Here is a 19,291-nt window from a genome sequence, read left to right on the forward strand (position 1 = left end):
AATTTATCATGACACTAATGAGCATGAAATAGGACAAGGTTTATTAAATTTCCCTTTTAAAATGTGCACATGCCGTGGCAGATGGCGAAGAAGCGAGAACAGGTGATGCAGTGCAGCCAAGGAAGGAACCAGTTTGGAAACTTGTTTACAGACAATTACTTAACTAGTTGTGGAGGAAAAATAAACAATTTTTTAAAAACCTAGGACATGATAAATGATATTTATAGTATAAAATATTAATAGTTTCGCATCAATTTTAAGAACTATAAATAATATGATTTTTGAATTTATACAAGCATTCCTATGATTAATTCTCTATTTTCCTGAATCCACTGATATGAATAACTATTGCATGCGAATGATAATAAATAAATCAAGTCGCTCCTCAAATGTCATTTATATTCAAAGGCAGCGCGAACCAAGAGTGCCGAACGGAACTAGAGGATGGCAACAAGTATTTTTTGCACATCAGTTGCAACACCGCAACGAGGACAGCAGTGGCGACATGAATGTGGCACCAACGCTTCTTATTCTCTTGCTTTCGCTCACAACCACCCACTAAGCTAGCGGCCAAAAAAAGGAAACCACCCACCACCCATCGCACCACCAAGTCCAAGCAGCTGCTGCCCGGCGGGCAACAAAATGAAAAATGTCCGCAAGTGCGAAAATGAATCTGCCTCATGTTGCAATTTATTATGCCAACATAATAAATATTATATACAGTTTGTGTGAGAAATTGAAGAAGAGGAACTTCGCTCTGGGGAGTCGTTCTTTTTTTTTTGGGGGGGGGTGGTGGGTGATGGTGCGGTTGAGGGATAGAAGGTCGAATGAGGTAGCTACGAGTCCATTGGGTGTCGCAGTTACTTCCTTACTTTCCTTACTTTCTTCCCCGCTCCTTCGTCCTTTTCACGCTGCCAAAGACAGTTGGAGAAATGCTCTGTGTGTGGGTGCGAAGGGGGCGATGCCACGCCCCACTTCAGATATTGTTTTTCCAGAAACTACTCCTTCGTGCACCCGCTGCCTAATTGCGGCCAAGAAAAATAAGTTCTCTGGCTGTGCCAAATTGGGCAAAAGGAGCGGGCGAATGGGCCAAGTAAAAATGGACAAAGACGGCTGGGAAAAACGTGTGCAATGTCGTATGGCAGAGCATGAGATACGGCAATGTTGCAATGTTGAAACAAGCTTTTGCCAAAAATATTGCAAGCAAGTGCACATATGCAACCATAAATCAGGACTACTGCTAAGTAATGCAGATGCAACCGAGGACTCAAAAATGGCTTGCTGGTCACATGGAAGCCAAGGAATAATAGGCAATGTAGAATCTCTATAAGGTAGAAAATTGCTTTGCTTAATGAAGCCACTTCAATTTCAGATGATTAAGCTACTTAGGTATACATCACTGTGGCGTAGTGACGAAGCGCACCGGAGGAAAGTTGTAGAGCTGAAACTGGTTTTCTCAGTAGGTTCCTGCTAAGAATTAATCAAAATTACCTTATTTTTACCAATTTCTTCCCTAAAAATATTTTTTAAGACCACTTCCTTTTGAACAAATATGTTGACAGCTTAAAATCTATTTTTAAAATCTTTCCAGACTATGATATCAACAATGACTGGACAACTTGAAGATCTTTCATATAATGAGCTAGTCACGTGTCTATTAAACGGGTCTATTGCTCCGAATCGCTAGGTTTTGTTGATCTTTTTATTCACGCCTACACATCAGCCACCGGTAATTCAATATATTTATCTTTTCTTTTTGGGCAGCTAGTTTCTTTATAAATCATTCAAATTCTTGTTGTATTGTAGTGGCCTGTTATTCCATAGAAAGCGGAAGTGGCCGAGGTTAAGGTGGCTGCAATTGGGCGGCAAAAGTTTCGCGGCATTGTGATTTTGTCAGAGCTAAGAATCCACATGGGATTTCGGTAGCGTGTAAACAGCATTTGCGGTCGGAATCCATTTCCTTCGTCTTCATCTTTGCGGCTTGTTGCCGTGTTTGCTGTACTCCGATTGTTGCCACCACAGTTGCCATGGCAGTGCTGTGATATAAGCAAATTTTGTTGCCAACTGCTTTGCCTGCTTGCAACTGCTATTTGCTTTTCATTTCCGGCCACGTCGACAAATCACAAAACAACCCAAAAAAGGATATTATCTCCGCCTGGAGCGGTCGCCCAGTCTGTTGGTGCTACTTCCCGTATTTGTATAAATAATTTGCAAAACATTTTTCGTTTCATCGCTCTGCTGGCTGATTGTGTCCAGAGATTTTCCGTGTTTTAATGGTCTTCTAAGTGGCTCTTTCTCCATCTCCCTGCTACTGTGACCTTTCCATCTTGATCTTCCATGTTGGGGTCACTTTATTTGGGCCATACCCAAATGGTTGGCCATTGTCCACTCAGTTTTCCACTCACGTGTGCAAATAGAAAACCAAAACTGATTGGGCACACATTGAAAAATAATGTGTTCTAGTTAGTTTTTCTATATTTCGACATTCTTTACTTAACACAATCAATGAAATAGGTTTTTTACATTTTCGGTTGAGTGTAATCCAGTTCTTGACAAATTCATAATGCTAATTGCCTGGCCAAATGTTTGTGCCTCCGAAATTTCCACTTGTCATCTTGGGTTGATGGCTCACTTAATTCACGAGCTATTTCAAAGCGAGTTAAGGCTGTGACGCCTACACCTGCAGCTAGTTAGTCGTTGGGAGCATGAAGTGGACAACGGGTCTGCTCTTGGCGGTGGGGCTACTCACCCTGCCATCGCCGGGATTAGCCTCTCGAAATCTGACGGAATTCATGGGACATCGACAGAAACGCTGGCTGATCTACCAGAATAGCGGGTCCATGAAGTTCAGTATTGGTCCATCAATGCCAATTCCCCTGGGGGATAAGGTGTCCTTTCGTTCCTGTGTGCTCTCCTTTACGCTCCAAGGCGGATCCTATTCTCTGCCCACCTCACCAATCTGGCCGTGGGACAAGTGGGAAGGCACCTTTGCCCGATCCTTAACGCAAATGCGCAAGAATATTGAGCGCCATGTGGCTAATGGAGGAGTGCGATATGCGGATGATGCCAGGCTGCTGGTTTACACTGCTCTGGAGGAGTACATTGGCAGGAGTAACAATGACCATTCCGTGGGCAGACAATGCCTGCTGCGCTCCATCTGCGAGAATGCTCAGATTCATCATCACATCGGCGTGTTCTCGGAAATCATGGATATCGTACTCAGGTAACAAATTGCTATTGAATAGAGTCTTTGAGATTAGGGAATACTTTTGTAGGAAGTTCTTATAAAATTTTCAAGTTAAATTTTGCTACTTATTTTCCTGTACTTACTCTTTACTCATTAATCATACGTTAATCTGTCAATCATTTCAGTCCCGGCAAAGCGGATGTGGACAATGCCTACCATGAGGCCTATGCCGCAGGAAGAGCTGGAGCCAATTGCTTGGGCTTATACAGGACCTGTCCTCGGGGTATCAACTTCCTCGACGGGCTTTTGATTGCGGAAGATGATTGATTTACTGTGCTCCTGCTCCTGCTCCTGCTGCTTCTTCTGCTGCTGCGGCTGCTACTGCGGATTGCTGTGGAGTACGGAAGAGAATGGGGATCCGCAATAAAGTTTTCAACCAAATCAAAGTGCATGTCTAATGGTTCTTGTCCTGACGTCGGATTCCGCTTGTTCTTGCTGCATAATTTGGGGCGGAAATGCACGGAAGCATGTCTGAGCGGGGGGAGGGGGTGGGGGCAGGAAACTGTGTTGACTCGGCTCCAGGATGAGCATGTGTGCACATCGATGCAGGCAACCCACATGTACAAGGGTTTATGCGGGCATCGTGCTCTAAAACCACTTCATTGCAGATACAAAACATAAATAAAAGATAATCCCATTGCTACTACAAAAATAGAGAACTAAAATTGTATTTTTTATTATTTCCAGCTGCAAATTAATGCAAAATTTATGGCAGATATCCTAATATAAATCATTCGCACCGTATGCTGCGGAACGCAGAAACAAAATTTGTTGAAAGCTACATAACTGAATTAGTTACTAGTTACTCAAATGGTTTGCTTTCCTTATATTCCGTGAGTATTTTCAAGTTCACGTTATTTCTGGCGCATAAACATGGCAGCCGCAGACATTAGTTACCTATTCCTCTGCACCATCACAAGTTCAAACACCGCAAAGTTGTGCAGGCCTTCCCCCAAGCCACCCTTCTCACCCCCCCTTTGCTGCATCAGCTGCACTCTGCCAGGTTCCTTCGCCCCACTTTCTCGGCTTTCACCCCCGCTCTCCGTTCTCTCCGCCGCTTAGCTCCTTCGTTGTTCGCGTTGTCATAATCGCATTTGAATTAGCTGTGCACACGAGGCGCAGCTGAGGATTTCGAACAGGGTGCCCTGTGTATATGCTTTTGATAAATTATGAGCGTTAATTAAATAAAAGAAGATATGGTAATAAACAATTGCCACTAAGAGATTTTACTTTCTAAATTATTGTTTCACTTATAAGTATTTCAATCATTTCTATATCGTTAAATTAAAGCGCTAAACTAATAAAATATATTTTAAATTAAATTTGTATTTGCAATTACTTTAAAGCTCTATTAATATTCAACTGATATTAAGAATGATAATGTAATATAGAAAATCAAATCAAAGTATACAGGCAAACCATTTGCACACTCTTAAATTACATTTGCACTATATATTACATTTAATATATGATATTATATTTTTATGAATTTCCTTGAACTTGTTAGTTATTCCAAGGACACTTCCGGTTAAGAAAGCATCTGCTGCACCCTGTAGGTAAGCCCGCTCCATCCGCTTGGCACCGTCTGTGAGCCTAATGTGCCACTTAAGACGCATTTATTGTCTTTCGTTGTTGCTGTTGTTGCCGTTCTTGCAGCACGGCGGCTGTTGGTGGTGCCGCATTTTCCATTTAATTGACGCCATTGTTGACAAAATGGCGGTCGCTTTCGCTGCACCCAAGTTGCACCAGCCACAAGCCATTAATGTTAACGCATTTTTCGCCCAGATTCTGCTGGATGTTGGCTTGGATGCACTCATGTTTCTGGTTTACCAGAGGCGACATCCTTCAGTCGGCGGAGTTCGAGGGGGCGTGGCGACGACAGGGGCGCAAATCACTTGCAATTAGTGTTAAAAATGCATCGGAGTACCTAGATTGTTCATGTGAGTAGAGATTACTCCAGGGGTTGACAGTGATTCCTTCTGATCTTACTGAAAAGTGCTATCAGTGGTAGTCAATAAATTCAATTAACTGGATTTATTGCAGTTGTAAACTGATCACTTAAATCAATTTTTGATTAACAATTATATGAGATTTAAACTTTGCCCGCAAAGCTCCTGGAATTTCAATAATCCATATCCACAGCATAGGCATCCAACACACTTTCACCTCTTGGACAATCCGAGTAGTGAGCTATGCAATCAATCCCAGCCTTGCCAGCCGCAAAAGCTTCCGTGTAGGACACATCCAAACGCGTCTTACCGGGTCTATAAAGTTTACATACATTCATCAATTTTCCATTTAAGTAATAGTAATCAGAACTCACGTGAGTAGAACGTTTAGTAGCTCCGCCATGATACCCACATGGTGATGCACCTGGGCATTTTCGCAGATCCCCCGCAGCAAACAGTGTCGACCTCGGCCCACCGATCCACTTACTTGGTCCATGTAGTTTTCCAAGATGGCATACACAAATAGCCGTGTGTCGTCCTCGTGCGACTCATCCAAGCTCCTGATCTTCTCCTGCAACGAACGGGCATATATCGTCTCCCATTTGTCCCAGGGGTAAAGTGGAGCTGATGGCAGGGTAAATGCGCCGAAATGCAACACATAGTAGTAGACCATGCTGCGCCACACCACGGGATCCTCGAGCTGAGTGGCCAGCACGGGACCCACCACCAAACGGATGGTTCCCCCATTCCTGTAGATCAACTGATGTCGCTTCTGGCGAGCATGCATGTACTCTGTAACATTCTGACCAACTGGAGGACCGACCACCTCATACGCGCTTCTAACCACTGGCAATGAAAGGGCCAACAAGTAAATCCAAGAAACCAGTTGCATTGTGTGAAAAATCAACTGGCAGTGGCACAATAACTTTCAAGAATGAAGAGCAGTTGAATCGGTACCCATCTGCGCTGCAAAGAATATTTAATATTGACTAAACAAATTAGCATCCAAATTGGGTTATAAAGACATCCAGAATGTAGATCTGCTTTACATTCTCGTTTTGCATGATTAATTGGGTAAATAATCACAGTGGTAGACAACTGTAAAATATCACATTAACTTAAAAAATAAGTTTTAATTATAGTAGACCTATATTTTAAATATTTTTGTATGTATTTAATAATTTATTTCTCGTTGACTGATTATTTTTTCGTCCAACTTTTTTGTGTGTTTGAGTAAAGCATAACTAATTTTAAGATATATTTAATTTAAAAAAATTAATTAAATATTCCCGCCCAATTTAAAATATCGCCTAAAAATCGTTGCGATGTTTTCTATGTTATTTTTGCACTTCCAAGTATTTCACTGATTGAGCGCACCTGGTCACTCTAGCATAATTAACGAATAAAATAAACAATAACATAACCAGGGAAAAAAGAGAAACTACGAAGCAGCGATGAACGCCGTGATAGCGCTGTGCCACTTCTGCGAAGCGCACGGTCCCTGCGCCATCTTCTGCACCCAGACACTGCGGGACACCAAGCTGGAAGACCTGTCGCTGGATCAGCAGACCCAAAAGACCTGCTCCGCCTGCAACTACTCCATTAGCAAGAATAACAATGCGATCTACAGCAGGGACACTGAGAGCGGGGCCACATTCGTCAGCACCAAGGTGGCTGTGCTGCCCGAAGTGGCCAGTCTGGTCAAGCAGGCGGCGGTCCTTAGTCTAAGCAATGGTACGGACGCCAGCAAGGATGGCGAGTTCGTCTTTTTCGGGGACTCGGCTAGGGGTCACATCCTGAGTCACACGTTCCGCGTCAGCGACCTGCAGGCGCGCGGCTACTCTCAGCTATTCTCCATCATTGTGCTGATGAAGGACAAGTACTTCCTGCTAAACATTAAGCCCTTTCTGGCGGAGCACTTGAAGAAGGTGTCGTCGGAGCTGCAGGCAGCTGCCAAAAAGACCAAGGAAACGGAGGAGCTGACGTACTCGGAGCGGCAGAGGCGTCTCTCCGGCGCTCAATTCCTGATGCCCACTTCCCGCTCTTTGCTGGAACTCACTGGCGAGGAGCACATCTTCGCTCAGTTGCACTCACACTTTTCGTGGCTCCTGCTGGCCGGGTCCCGCTTCCTCACCGAGCACGTGACCTTCGGAAACCTTCCATGGCTACCGCCACAAAGTAGTGGCCGTCCTCCAGCACAGCGACTCACGTACAACAGTTCCACTCTGCCAATGATAGAAAGCATCGACGATCCCGATCTGGAGGAGTTCTTTTCTTTGCGCCACCTTAAAAGTGTCGTCCGCAAAGAGGAGTTTGCTACGGTTTGCTACTGCGCCTTGACCGGGGTCAAGATTGTGGTAAGAGGGGATCCGAGAAAGACCTTTCGCTTTATGGTCTGCCTGAAGAAACTCCTGCCCGAGCCCATGCACAATCTGATGCGAATCGACGCCCAGCATCAGCACTCCATTAGCTCAGAGTACAAAATCATATCCGTATCCAATGATATAGCCGTGCCGATGGCCAGTAGCTCCGTTTATCGGATCGATTTTCTGGACAAGCACGTCAACGGACATGAGGTGTCGGTCAAATGGCCGGGAGAGCTGCCACGAAAATGTAAGCTTCAGTATAGTCAATTTCCGCTTTCACTGATAAGAACCAATCGGGAATTACGTGAAAACGGGAATCAATTATGTTCCCTATACACGAACTTTATTAATGATTCTCCCACTTAAGTGCCAGATCTCATGGTGAAACTTTTGAAGGCGGTGGAGGAGAAAAACTTCACAGAACTAGTGCTGAACAAGCAGACCAAAGTGCTCATCGAAGAGTGGAAGAAGTAAGTAGCCCTTCAATTACTGAGATAATCCACAACTGAATAAACTTCCTGCTTCAGCAAAGTGACCTGCCTCAACCAGGCCAAATCCACCAGCGTGCAGGGCAAACTGAAGAAGGTACTTGGCGTGCAGCCGCAGGATCAGCCGATCATCAACTACTGGAGCACACACCTTCACTAGTATAACTCTATACCGCACAGATTAAGGACGTTCGTTTTCACCTTTTGGAATAAAACCTCTTTATTGCCGCGCTGCTTAAGCGAAGGCGAGAAAAATTATTATCTTAACCAAAAGGATGCCGAATCCAGTCCAGTCAGCCAGCCGCTTACTTCTTGTAGCCACAGCTGGAACGACGACCACGAGCACGCTCGAACTTGCGTCCCTTGGAGCGGACATAGGGGCGGGTGTGCGAGTGGGGCACACCGGGAGCCTTGCCGAAGTGCTTGCAGGCAGTGCGGGCGGTACGCCTGCCCTGCAGCAGCAGCGTGTTCTTGCCGGTGGGCGAGCGGAGAGCCAGTTGATCGAAGGTCAGGACCTCACCGCCGGCCTTCAGGATGCGCTCCCTGGCGGTCTGGGTGACGTGCAGGGCGCACACGGTAACCTTGGGCACCACCAGGAGGCGGGCATCGTCGGTGACGGTGCCGACGACCACGATGGTCGACTCCGGCTGGTTGGCGGCCTTGAAGAAGCGAGCGATGCGCTGCAGCGATAGCGGCGGGCGGTTGATCTTGCTCATGAACAAGCGCTTCAGGACGATGCGGTTGAACTTCTTGTTGGTGCGACGCTGCAGGAAGCGGTACAGCTGCAGGGACCAAATAGAAATACGCATTAGTCTCCACATTCCACTGGCAATCGACGCCATCTAAAGCCTTACCTTGACCAGCAGGCGCAGGTACACATCCTGGGATTTGGGCTCGGTTCTGCGAACCTTGCGATCGTACTTGTGGTTGATATCAATACCCTGCAAACGAAACACACGTATTAGAACTGGTGTTTTGAACCGGGAAAACAATTGGTCGGCATCCGAGCGAATGTTTACAACATATCCATGGCATTCTTTAGTTTAAGTGCTTATTTCATGATATTTTAGGTTCACAAACTAGATGCCGCCCACACAAATTTGTTTTTATTTCATTTCATCGCCAGGAAGCTTTGCAATGCACGTGGGCTGGGGCCCCGTTGACGTTTACAGGTTATTTGCCAGTTTCCTGCAAGAATCACTGGCACACTTTCATCGGGAACCCACCATTTCTTTTGTTGAATGTATTAATCAACGCTAAAATGGAAAATTAGACATTAATTTAAGCCTAAAACGTGGAGCAGGAATTTCTTGCACGTACCTCGCCGGAAACGAAAGCCAAAAGAAAGAAAATAGTGTGGCTGCGCCGAGCAGAAACAAGACGCTAAAATATCCGACTGTGCTGTTAGCTTAACATTGTGCTGTTAAGGCGCAAGCTTTATATACTTTGAAAGCGCTGAGTTAAGTTTTAAAATAATATTTCTAGTATAATTAATAACATGGTTAAAACTTGCATGACACTTAAACAATTTTTAAGATAATTATACCTAAAAACAATTATTTGCTAAGTGTCCAGTGTGGCAACGCCGCTAATGAGCTTAACATTATCAGTATGGCCATGGATTTATTTTATTAATATTAGGGGGATACAATAAAATATTGATATCTTGTTTACCAATGAAGTATTTTCAAGTTTCACAGACTGCCATGAGCTTTAAAAGCATACAAACATTTTCAAGTTTCACAGACTGCCATGAGCTTTAAAAGCATAAAAAAGTGTATTAATATTGGAGTAAGTAAATCGTTTTGGAAACACCGGCATGTTTATTAAGTCCACTACATAAAAATAGAAAAAAACGTTTGTACAGAGTGATTTCATTTGAAAATTAGGAAAAGACTGTAAAATTAGCCATAAGTGTTATTACTTTTACTGTTAATTAGTAAAAAAAAGGGATCTGAATTTTTTTTAATTCAAAACTGAGAGCAACTCTGATAAATAACTATTGAGCCTAACCGGTGTGTATGTTTTTCTTTTGCCCATCTGGTCACACTTGCATTAAAGAATTATTTTTTTCGGTTTTGTCAATAGCGGAGAGCTTTAACTAAATATGTCCGATCCAGGAGCCGCTGGATACAACATAACCAAGGATCCGGCGCTTGCCAAGAGTCGTATCTTCTTGGGCAACCTACCGGTTTGCACGCGCGAGGAGCTGGTGAGCATTTGCCAGCCGTATGGCAAGGTCCTTGGTTCGATGGTCCAGAAAAACTACGGATTCGTTCAGTTTGAAACGGAAGAGCTGGCCAATAAAGCCGCCTCCGCCCTGCACAAGTCCACGTTCAAACAAAACGTCCTCACCGTACGCAATGCCAGCGTTAAATCAAAGGCGGCCAATGCGAACGCCAAAAGGAATCCAAATCAAGGAGCCCAGGTCACGGTTCAGGGCGGCATTGTGATGTCAGCGGCGTCCGTGGCTGCTGGTCAGCCCCTCATCAACGATTGCGAGATTATAGTCAAGAATCGCGAGAATACGTGAGTTATGGTCTATATAATTCGACTTCAGATGTTTATTTACTTTGTCAACGCTGCAGCAAATACGCAGAATACATTGAAGAGCGGCTAAAGAATTCCAGCCTGCGAGTGGATGTCCTCTTTCCCAACGAGGACGTCTTGCTGGGCAAGGTCCTGGCCAACATATCTTCGCGCGGCTGCCTGTATGCGGTCTTAGTCACGCCCCAACACGAGGAACATAACAGCATCACAGTAAACATCCTTTATGGAGTACCCGCGGAGCATCGTAACATGCCACTGGAGGACGCCATCACCCTGATTGCCACCGATTTCAGGCTTAAAAAGCAGCGCGACGCTGTCGTCTTACCGCCTACACCATCCATACACAAGGGACAGCGACGACATCCCGTGCAAATGCAGGAGCTGCTGGAAAGGCTGGCAGACAATCATCCATTGACCGCGGCGCAGTACGAGGTGATTTTAAAGTACCTCGAAGGCGAACGCGAGGAGCAACTGAAGCGAGAGGTTGGCGAGGCCAATGCTCTGGCTAGACTAAAAGCACCCGATCCAGAGATCGAGTTGCAGAAAAAGATTCTCAGCATTATGAATAAGCCTGCAGTGACCGAGATCGCCAACGAGCTTATGTATCCCACTTTCGAGGCAGTAAAGGAGGACAAGAGGCTAATGGAGCTACTTGCTGATGATCGAGTGATGGCGGCCCTGGAAAGCGTTTACAACTCGGATCTCAGGCAGACTTTAGCCGAGTTTTTATAAACGCTCCATACGTAGTAGAATTAAGTAATTTAATACGCAGTTTTACGAATTCCTGGCATTTAGTAAAAGTAATACCTAATATTACGTATAACTCGGGCTTTAAACTGTAGCAGGTGTTTAATAAGTGTAAGACATTAACAACTAGGCTGTTTCTAAGGCCATGACCGCTTGGCTTCGTGTCCCTCGTACTTGCCACGGTACTTGAGACCCGTAACCAGGGTGGAGCTCTTGGGGAAAGCCGTTTTGCCGTCGAATTTGGTATCTGTCTCGGGATGGAATCGCACGTACTCGTACTGGATGTGCAGATTCTCCGGCAACTCTATGCGCTTTAGTGCATCCAACGGCACGGTTGTGTCCACAGTTGTCTCGTAGAAGGCGATAACATCGCCGATGGTGCGCAGTTCATGGACTTGGGAGTTGGGCACTCCGTGTTGCAGCTCCTGGAAGCACGCGTTCAGGAACTCGAACTTCTCGGAGAGATTACCAAACTGATCGGATTTTAGTTGAAGCGAGGCGGCTACCGTTCGTATACGTTCTGCTGCATCTGCAGGTGGTGAGTACGGCTTATGCGGACGCAGGAAGCTGCAATATTTACGGAAAATATTTACTTGGTTTCGAAGTAAATAAATGACAAGTGCTTACCCCTTAGCGGCAATGGACTCGCCGACAGCTGTTATAGAGCCGGTTTTGACGGGCTTCGCCTTTGCGGCCTTGGCGGCGGAGGCGAATCTCCTCTGCAGGCTTCCCGCAAGCTAAAATCACGTTTGCATTTGGTTTTAATTTAAATTTATATTATTTTTACTTACAATTGGGGTTTTACGTAAAATCGCTGCCATCGGATGTGACCAGATTAAAAACACTGCGGCATGGCAGTTAATACTGACCAATAATTTACAAATATGGAGATGGTAATACTAAAATACTGCAATTAGCGTTACCAGATGGCTTTGCTCTTAACCCATTGTTAAATAAACGAAATTAAACAATCATACAGTATTTAAATTTATTCGGCATCTTAAAATAAACTTTTTTGTGTCAAATATTTTACTATACTTTACGGAACTATCTGTGATTACATTTTATTTAAAAAGTATGATACTCTTTCAATTTCTAGTTATAACTTTAATCAACATAAATTTATAACATTGATAAACTTCATGGCAGCCCTAAGCTTTTTCGATAATAAGGTCCTGTTATCCAATTGGTAAAATCCTGTTATCGCGCCAACTGTTAGTTTTCTTGTATTATTGGATCGAATAATAGTTTAAAGCATATTCCTGTTCATTCTGAAGTAGAAAACGAAATGGATAGGACAACAGTCACACCGAGTCCTGCCTCCACGTACTGCTCCTTTTTGGGGGGTTCTCAGCACTCGCCGTTACGGCGATCACAGCGCCTAATCGAAAAGGAGAACCGCGATTTGCCGAAGATTCCGCCCAAAAGCCTCTCTCCTCAATTATTTGGAAACACTGAAGATGATTACAGTGAACTATTGCTGCACCAAGAAAAGCCAGCAACCAAGTTAGTGCACTTGAGATCCGTGGAGAATGTGGACAAACTTCGATCCCCAGCTAAAGTTCTCCAATTGAAACCTTCCAATAAAATCGTCCACCTGAAGCCATCGGATAAGATTATCCAATTAAAGGGTGATGCTAAGAAACCCGGAAAGAACAAGTGTAATATTCAGAAAGGAGATCCCCCAAGGAATTCACAAAGGAGGAGCACGCAATGCACTCCCAAAAAGCGTGGTCGAAAACCAAAGCCACCAACTAAGATAGAGGCCAAAAAAATTCAATCAAGTATTCCGAACGATCATCTAGGGAACACACCATCGCCATCGCCATCGAAGCTGCCTGTCAAATATCCAGCACATTTTGTTCATCAACTTCCACCCGCAAAGGATTCCAGCCCTGCCGTTCGAAGACGTTTCTTGTCTGCTCCGGCTACTGAATTCCGCGATCTGTGCCTCACACCCGATGAGATTCCAACTCCGGAGGGACATGGTGAAATCTTAAACAAATCGCCGTCGGATCTCGACTCCGATGTCTCCATGAACATTTCCTTGTCCGATTCCATTGGCGAGATCTTTGGCACCAAGGACATAAGCAGAATTCTGACCATGCAGCGCCCGCGTCAGTACATTTTGCTGGAGGAGCACCTGCCCACTTTGGCCACCATGCTGAACGTGGACTTGGAGCGACTGCGCAGTGTGTTGGAAATCACCCAGGGCCTAACCCACGAGCAGATCCTAGGCTTTCCGATAAAACAAGAGGTGGAGGAATTGGAAGTATCTTAGAAATTAGTGACATATAACTGAACATTCGAAATGTTTCCACTTTGAATAGTTTTAATGTGATCATTCCAATTGACCAAGTCCAGGATCCTTAAGATCCTTGTTGCTTTAAGTTAACATTTAAAATGTATCTGTTTTTTTTTTTTGTATATTTTTAAGTGGTATTTAATTGTTGTTGTTTTTTTGTTGTTTGTTTTTGTTATTTTGCCTTAGACTTTCAGAGTGCACAAGTTTTGTTTAAACCATTTACTTTGTTGTATATTTTAAATTACTAATGCTAAACGTTATCTAGACTTTATTATACTTCATAATTGGTTTCCTTTCCTCTACGACAATACAGCAGCAATCGATCTGGGTTTTTGTATCTGTTACTAAGTTTTCCTTTGTTTACTGTGTTTCTCTTTAACGTATATACAACCGCGTGAATTTGGAGGCGCAGCTCCCTAGTAGTCGCTGTCGTAGCTTCCGTCCTGCTGCGCCTGCGTGGAGTCATCGGAACGCTCCGAAGTGGGCTCCAGATCAACGTCCAGGGCCGTAGTGTTGGCCGGACAGCAGCTGGGATGGGCCATGGAGTCGAAGGCATCTTTGATTTGATTGTTGGCACCCTTGGGATCCAGGTCGGTGGCCCAGCTGAAGTGCATTAGCGCCAGATCCATGTTGCCGAGCGTCTTGTGTATTTTGCCGATCAGATAGAACACCACCGACTCCTTGGGCACGACCTCCTTAAGCTCCTCCAGTTCGCGCAACGCCTCATCGTACATGCCCAAAGAAAAGTAGATGGAGCCGCGATGGAATCGCGTAAGCGGGTTCTTCGGGTCCAGCGTGGCGGCCGTGTTTAGCGTCTGCAGCGACAGATCCTTCTTCTTCATGTAGAATTGCATGGCGCCGATGTGCACGAGAATTACCGAGTTTTGCGGATTGATTTTCAGTGCCTTCACATAGTGGATTTCAGCCAGCTCATACTTCTCCTGCTTGGAGTATATGGTGCCGATGCCGTACCAAGCGTTGTAATGCCGTGGATCTCTAACCACTGCGGCTCGGAAATAGTCCATCGCCTTTTCAAATTCTTCGGTGAGTACGAGTTCATGGCCCAGCAGTGTGTAGCTGTAGACGAAGTCTGGATCCACTTGGACAGCCCGCTTGAAGAACTTGATCGCTGTTTCGTGCTCCTTTTGCAGGGAGAAGCAATTTCCGGACACACACCAGGTCACCGGGCTGGTTTTGTCCTGGTTAATTAGATCCTGGGCGAGAGCAGAGAGCTCCACCTCACGCTGCAGATGCCACAGGGATGACGAGTATATTTCCATGTAGTCCAAGCGACATGGCTCTGCCTTGTGGATGCTTTCAAATATCGCCACCGCCGCCTCATACTCGCGCATCTCGTACCTGGCCAGTCCGATAAGCGACTGCACCCAGCTGGAGTTCAGGTGGTGCTTTGGTATCGTCGTCTCCAGCTGCTTGATGGCCGCCTTGCACTGGAAGTTCGAAAGCAGCTGATAGGCTTCAGCCAAATCCCGCAGTAGGGCCATCAGTCCATCGGCCGACTGTTTCTTGAGTCCCATCAGCTGGTGGGCCATCGTCTGGGCGTTGTTTAAGCTATTGTTCAACAGAACCTTGGCCTCCTCGGCGGCACTGCGTCCACCGCTGTTATTATTCGCTCCCGAGGAGGTAATAGTCTCCACCTTCTCTTTGCGCTTCTCGGACAGGTGGTGGGACTTCTCCTCGATCAGTTCGTTATTCAGGCAGATCTTGGTCATCCGTGACTTGGTTTTGCGGGGCGGCGAACGTGGCTGCACGAACTTGTTGGCTATGTTGGGCGATTTATTGTTCTCCTTCACCGAATACGAATTGCTGAACAGCCGCGAACTGCGACGCACTGCAGCATTCGGATTGGGCGGCACATTCATATTGCCATTGTTGCCCACATTATTGTTGTTCGGGGTGCGGGGCGTTATGTTACCGGCTTGCGTAAAGACGGCGGGTTTATTAAGGCTGCCCTCCTTGCGATTGATGAGTCCGCCCACATGTGTCTTCAGCTTTTTGCCCATCATCTTCGGCTCCTGGTTGACCTCGACCAGCATTTGCGGCATCGGCGAATAGCTAATATTCATAACGGGCGTGTGGTTGCCGATAAAGGAACCATCGTTGCCGGTGCAGGGACTAGTCAATGGCATAATGCCGAAGCTCGGAGTCGGCGGTGAGATGGCCGAAAGGTATTTGAACTGCTTGCGGAATGGTGTGCCGCTGCTCATGTCGTATAGCTGCTGGTGCTGCTGCTGTTGACCGGCCGTGTCCTGCGGATAACCCATAGGTGTATCCTCCAGCATCGCCAGCATGCTGGAGTTTTGCACCAAACCGCCGCGCAGCATGCTGATCGAGCTATTGAGATTGTTATTATTATTATTATTGTTGATGGGCGTCACCAGGCTGCTGTTGTGGTTCTGATTCTGGTTGATCTGCTGCACCTGCTGCTGATTCTGTTGCTGCTGATCCACGGGCGTGGTCAGAATGTAGTTGGGGTTAGAGTTGCATAGGCTGGTGATCAGCGAGTGGCGCTCCTGATGCTGCTGACTTTGTTGCTCGGCGCCGAAGAGCACCATTGCATTGGCATTGGCGCTGCTGCCTTGGCAGGTGTTGAACACATCTGTGCTGTGGATCTGGAATATGGTCGCCGCATCTGTGTCCTGGCCCAGCAGGCACAGATCAGCGAAGGCGTGCCACATGAATGGGTTCAGCTTGAGGGCCCGCCTTAAAGCACTGACGGCCAGTTTATTTCGCTCGGTCCTCACGCATATCTGGGCCATTAACTGATAGGCGAAGCAGGCCAAATCCCCGAAGTCCCGCTGCAGTTCATCGCAGTTCTTGGCGTCCGCGAATCCCGTCGAGATCAGAACGCTTTCCGCTTCGGCGTATTTCTTCAGCTCGTAGGCGCATTTGGCCTGCAGGAAGCGGCACTGCGGCGATCGTCGTGCCTTCTCTTTGAGCAGCCAGTATGCCTGGTGCACCTGATTGGATCGGAAGTAGCTGGTGGCCAGCAGGAATATCGTCTCGTCGCTCTCCACTGAAAGAACACAGTGAAAAAGAAAATCAGTGATGTACCCGGCCAACCAATAGAGACCTTGACCTATACCTTCTGAGCACAGGCGCTCCGCCAGGAAAACAGCATCCTTGAAGTCGTAGTAGTTCAGGCAATGCCATATGGCGGCCTTTAGGAATGGAAAAAAAGAGGGAGAGCATTTTGTTTTTTAGAGGCCAGGTGGACCGAGGAGCTATTGATTTACCTGCACGGGCTCTTGAATCATCATGTATGGGCGGTCTATGCGACTTTCTAGGGGCGCACTATGGATTTACGTGCTTGTGGCTTCACTGTGAAACTTGGCTTTACAATAATTCAAACATGCAGTGTGTAGAAATCAAACAAATTCTCATGTCGCCACTGGTGCACGCTTCTTTTTATATATATTTTCTTGTGGCAAATTTTCCCCAACAATATCGGATTGGAAAAGTAAAAGTTTGGTCTGTGTGCTGTATGGTATGTGAGTGTCGTATGTAACCCGATTGCAGATGCGGCGATGCAAGTGGCGATGGCGGTGTCTCTCGCTCCCTGGCCACTCCACTCCACCTTCCACTTCCACTTTTTTGATATTGCAATTGGTTTGAGTCGAGCCTTCGCTTCGCTTCGCCCTCTGTACACACACACTGCGAATGGGGGTCGGTTTTCTACTATCGTTTTCGGGGCTTATCTCGTGTTATAGACGCACACGGTTCTGATCTGCGATTGGCGGCGACACTGGACTAAACCTTGGCCACATTTTAGCTACTTGAAACACGCTGCATTCGCGTTGCATTCCATTTTATTTGAAAAACCAAAACTAAAATATGTGAGAGCTGTCAAAGTATCGATTGCACGCGACCCTGCCAATCGATTGTTTCTGTGGTTGTGGAGGACCGTATCGAAATAGCGCGAGAATACCAAGGTCTTTTCACGGAAGGTAGTACGAGTTATTATAAGCTATTTCCACTATGTAGTTATATTTGCTAAAATAATTTAAAGTTCTTTAAATGCCAATTTAATTTATATGTTTAATATCAGTTGGGATTACTACGCACAAATATATAGAAGTAGCCTACCTTATAGAGCACTTTTATTAAATATTACTACTATCTTATACGAGATTTAATTATAGTTCTGCATCCAAAACTACTGCGAGTCGCTTGAACTGGAGCTGGAGCTATCCGTGGACATGACCTCCACATCGTCCTGGGCGCGCGTCTCCAGGGCCACCGTGTTGCCGGAGGCGCCCATGGTCATGTGCAGCTCGCCAAGATTCCAGTTAAATTGATTCTGGAAGGCATTGGGCACCTCGCCGCCGGCACCACTGCCACTCCCACTTCCTGCGCTGCCGGACAAGGTTCTCTGCTGCTCCGAGGGCATGCCGCTGTTCTGATGGGTCACTGGGCCGCCGTTGATGTTTTGCTCGGATTTTCCCAGCAGCCCGTTGCGCATCTCAATGTCCGTTGGATAGGGACGCCGCAGGTCGCCTATGCACCAAGTGAGCGGAGCACTGACCGCATTGGCAGAGCTTATTCGATGTGCGTATTTGATGAGCTCCTCCGAGGAAACCGGTCGTTTGTTGGCTTGATTGATGCTGGCCAGTTTCTGGCGTGCCTGGAAGATGGCCGTGGACAGTATGAGTTCCGCATCCTTTAGGGACTTCTGCAGCTTCTGGATCTCACGGTCCTGATGGGAAAATCCAGTTTAAAAGTGATTTTTGGTGGCATACAAGACATCCACTTACGTGCACCTCCACTTTGGCGCGAAGTTTGTCCATCGCCTCCTCCACTTTGGCCTGCTCCTCCGCCAATTCAAGCATTTTGCGGAATTCTTCATCCTTGGCCACCAGCAAATCCAACAGGTCCACCAGTTCGGTGCTGGAGATCTTCTGGTGTGCTTGTTCGATCAGTTCCTTGGCAATCATCTCAATGTCGTCGATCAGGAGCAGGAGGCGCTCTTTTGTGCTGAGGTGAAACGACATTATCGCGCTGATTCGTTTCCTTTAAGCAATTATGGCAATTTGTTTATTTTCCACACCGCAATGTGGCTGTTTTTCCATTCTTAAAATATACCTTATGGTATTTTGGCACCCTGTTAATACCACGTTCGAAATACCGCAATATTTGATGCTGCCAGACTACTAATTCTATTTTTTCAAATTTTTTGCAATTTTTGCCGAAAATTGTTTTTCTGTTTTTTGAGCCTTTAAATTTCAGTATTTTGATTAGAACATTCGAAATATTGGTCCAAATATGGAATGTCATACCTCGTTGACATCGTAATTAAATTTCCCATCGAACGGTGTTTTCAAAAAAAATTATATTTTTTTTCACATTTTTTACAATTTTTGATGATGATTTACAAAAAATGCGAAAATTTGGTCAAAAATTATTTTGCCAATTTCGGTCAAAAAGTGATTTGGATGGTTAGTATTGGTAATTAGGAGTTAAAAACTGCAATTCTTTTAGCTTTCTGACAATTTTTAATCGAGTTATTCCGAAAATACCTATCGTAAATATTGCCTTTTTTGCCGAAAATCGTTTTTCAGATTTTTTGGGTAAATAATTATCAGTGTTTTGATCAGAACATTCAAAATATTGGTCCAAATACG

General features: G+C 45.7%; 9 protein-coding genes across 9 annotated transcripts; 4 read left to right on the forward strand and 5 right to left on the reverse strand.

Annotated features, from left to right (window-relative positions):
- Positions 1–1,583: 1,583 nt before the first annotated feature.
- Positions 1,584–3,628, forward strand: LOC6533281. Its single transcript, XM_002093971.4, has 2 exons — positions 1,584–3,223; positions 3,373–3,628. Exons 1-2 carry the CDS (start codon positions 2,706–2,708, stop codon positions 3,512–3,514), a joined length of 660 nt encoding a protein of 219 aa, XP_002094007.1. The 5' UTR covers positions 1,584–2,705; the 3' UTR covers positions 3,515–3,628.
- Positions 3,629–5,231: 1,603 nt separating this feature from the next.
- Positions 5,232–6,172, reverse strand: LOC6533282. Its single transcript, XM_002093972.2, has 2 exons — positions 5,571–6,172; positions 5,232–5,511 (listed from the first exon to the last, which is right to left on the reverse strand). The coding sequence occupies exons 1-2, from the start codon at positions 6,086–6,088 to the stop codon at positions 5,370–5,372; spliced, it is 660 nt and encodes a 219-aa protein (XP_002094008.1). The 5' UTR covers positions 6,089–6,172; the 3' UTR covers positions 5,232–5,369.
- Positions 6,173–6,561: 389 nt separating this feature from the next.
- LOC6533283 (folliculin) lies at positions 6,562–8,305 on the forward strand. The gene is made up of 3 exons (XM_002093973.4): positions 6,562–7,809; positions 7,930–8,032; positions 8,090–8,305. Exons 1-3 carry the CDS (start codon positions 6,651–6,653, stop codon positions 8,208–8,210), a joined length of 1,383 nt encoding a protein of 460 aa, XP_002094009.1. The 5' UTR covers positions 6,562–6,650; the 3' UTR covers positions 8,211–8,305.
- Positions 8,245–9,431, reverse strand: LOC6533284 (60S ribosomal protein L18). The gene is made up of 4 exons (XM_015194401.2): positions 9,371–9,431; positions 9,277–9,306; positions 8,905–8,991; positions 8,245–8,832 (listed from the first exon to the last, which is right to left on the reverse strand). The coding sequence occupies exons 2-4, from the start codon at positions 9,277–9,279 to the stop codon at positions 8,356–8,358; spliced, it is 567 nt and encodes a 188-aa protein (XP_015049887.1). The 5' UTR covers positions 9,280–9,306; positions 9,371–9,431; the 3' UTR covers positions 8,245–8,355.
- A 656-nt stretch (positions 9,432–10,087) lies between these two features.
- Positions 10,088–11,420, forward strand: LOC6533285 (nuclear receptor coactivator 5). Its single transcript, XM_002093975.3, has 2 exons — positions 10,088–10,579; positions 10,639–11,420. The coding sequence occupies exons 1-2, from the start codon at positions 10,158–10,160 to the stop codon at positions 11,330–11,332; spliced, it is 1,116 nt and encodes a 371-aa protein (XP_002094011.1). The 5' UTR covers positions 10,088–10,157; the 3' UTR covers positions 11,333–11,420.
- Positions 11,373–12,225, reverse strand: LOC6533286 (39S ribosomal protein L50, mitochondrial). The gene is made up of 3 exons (XM_002093976.3): positions 12,139–12,225; positions 11,975–12,084; positions 11,373–11,914 (listed from the first exon to the last, which is right to left on the reverse strand). Exons 1-3 carry the CDS (start codon positions 12,166–12,168, stop codon positions 11,485–11,487), a joined length of 570 nt encoding a protein of 189 aa, XP_002094012.1. The 5' UTR covers positions 12,169–12,225; the 3' UTR covers positions 11,373–11,484.
- A 241-nt stretch (positions 12,226–12,466) lies between these two features.
- Positions 12,467–14,000, forward strand: LOC6533287 (meiotic recombination protein P22). Its single transcript, XM_039373526.2, has one exon. It carries the CDS (start codon positions 12,636–12,638, stop codon positions 13,626–13,628), a length of 993 nt encoding a protein of 330 aa, XP_039229460.1. The 5' UTR covers positions 12,467–12,635; the 3' UTR covers positions 13,629–14,000.
- On the reverse strand, positions 13,904–17,547 carry LOC6533288 (cell division cycle protein 27 homolog). The gene is made up of 3 exons (XM_002093978.4): positions 16,907–17,547; positions 16,756–16,831; positions 13,904–16,686 (listed from the first exon to the last, which is right to left on the reverse strand). Exons 1-3 carry the CDS (start codon positions 16,928–16,930, stop codon positions 14,069–14,071), a joined length of 2,718 nt encoding a protein of 905 aa, XP_002094014.1. The 5' UTR covers positions 16,931–17,547; the 3' UTR covers positions 13,904–14,068.
- A 206-nt stretch (positions 17,548–17,753) lies between these two features.
- LOC6533289 (mediator of RNA polymerase II transcription subunit 4) lies at positions 17,754–18,760 on the reverse strand. Its single transcript, XM_002093979.4, has 2 exons — positions 18,425–18,760; positions 17,754–18,366 (listed from the first exon to the last, which is right to left on the reverse strand). Exons 1-2 carry the CDS (start codon positions 18,659–18,661, stop codon positions 17,827–17,829), a joined length of 777 nt encoding a protein of 258 aa, XP_002094015.1. The 5' UTR covers positions 18,662–18,760; the 3' UTR covers positions 17,754–17,826.
- Positions 18,761–19,291: the final 531 nt, after the last annotated feature.

This window comes from Drosophila yakuba, chromosome 3L (assembly GCF_016746365.2).
Source record: "Drosophila yakuba strain Tai18E2 chromosome 3L, Prin_Dyak_Tai18E2_2.1, whole genome shotgun sequence".
NCBI classification, from domain to species: Eukaryota; Metazoa; Arthropoda; class Insecta; order Diptera; family Drosophilidae; genus Drosophila; species Drosophila yakuba.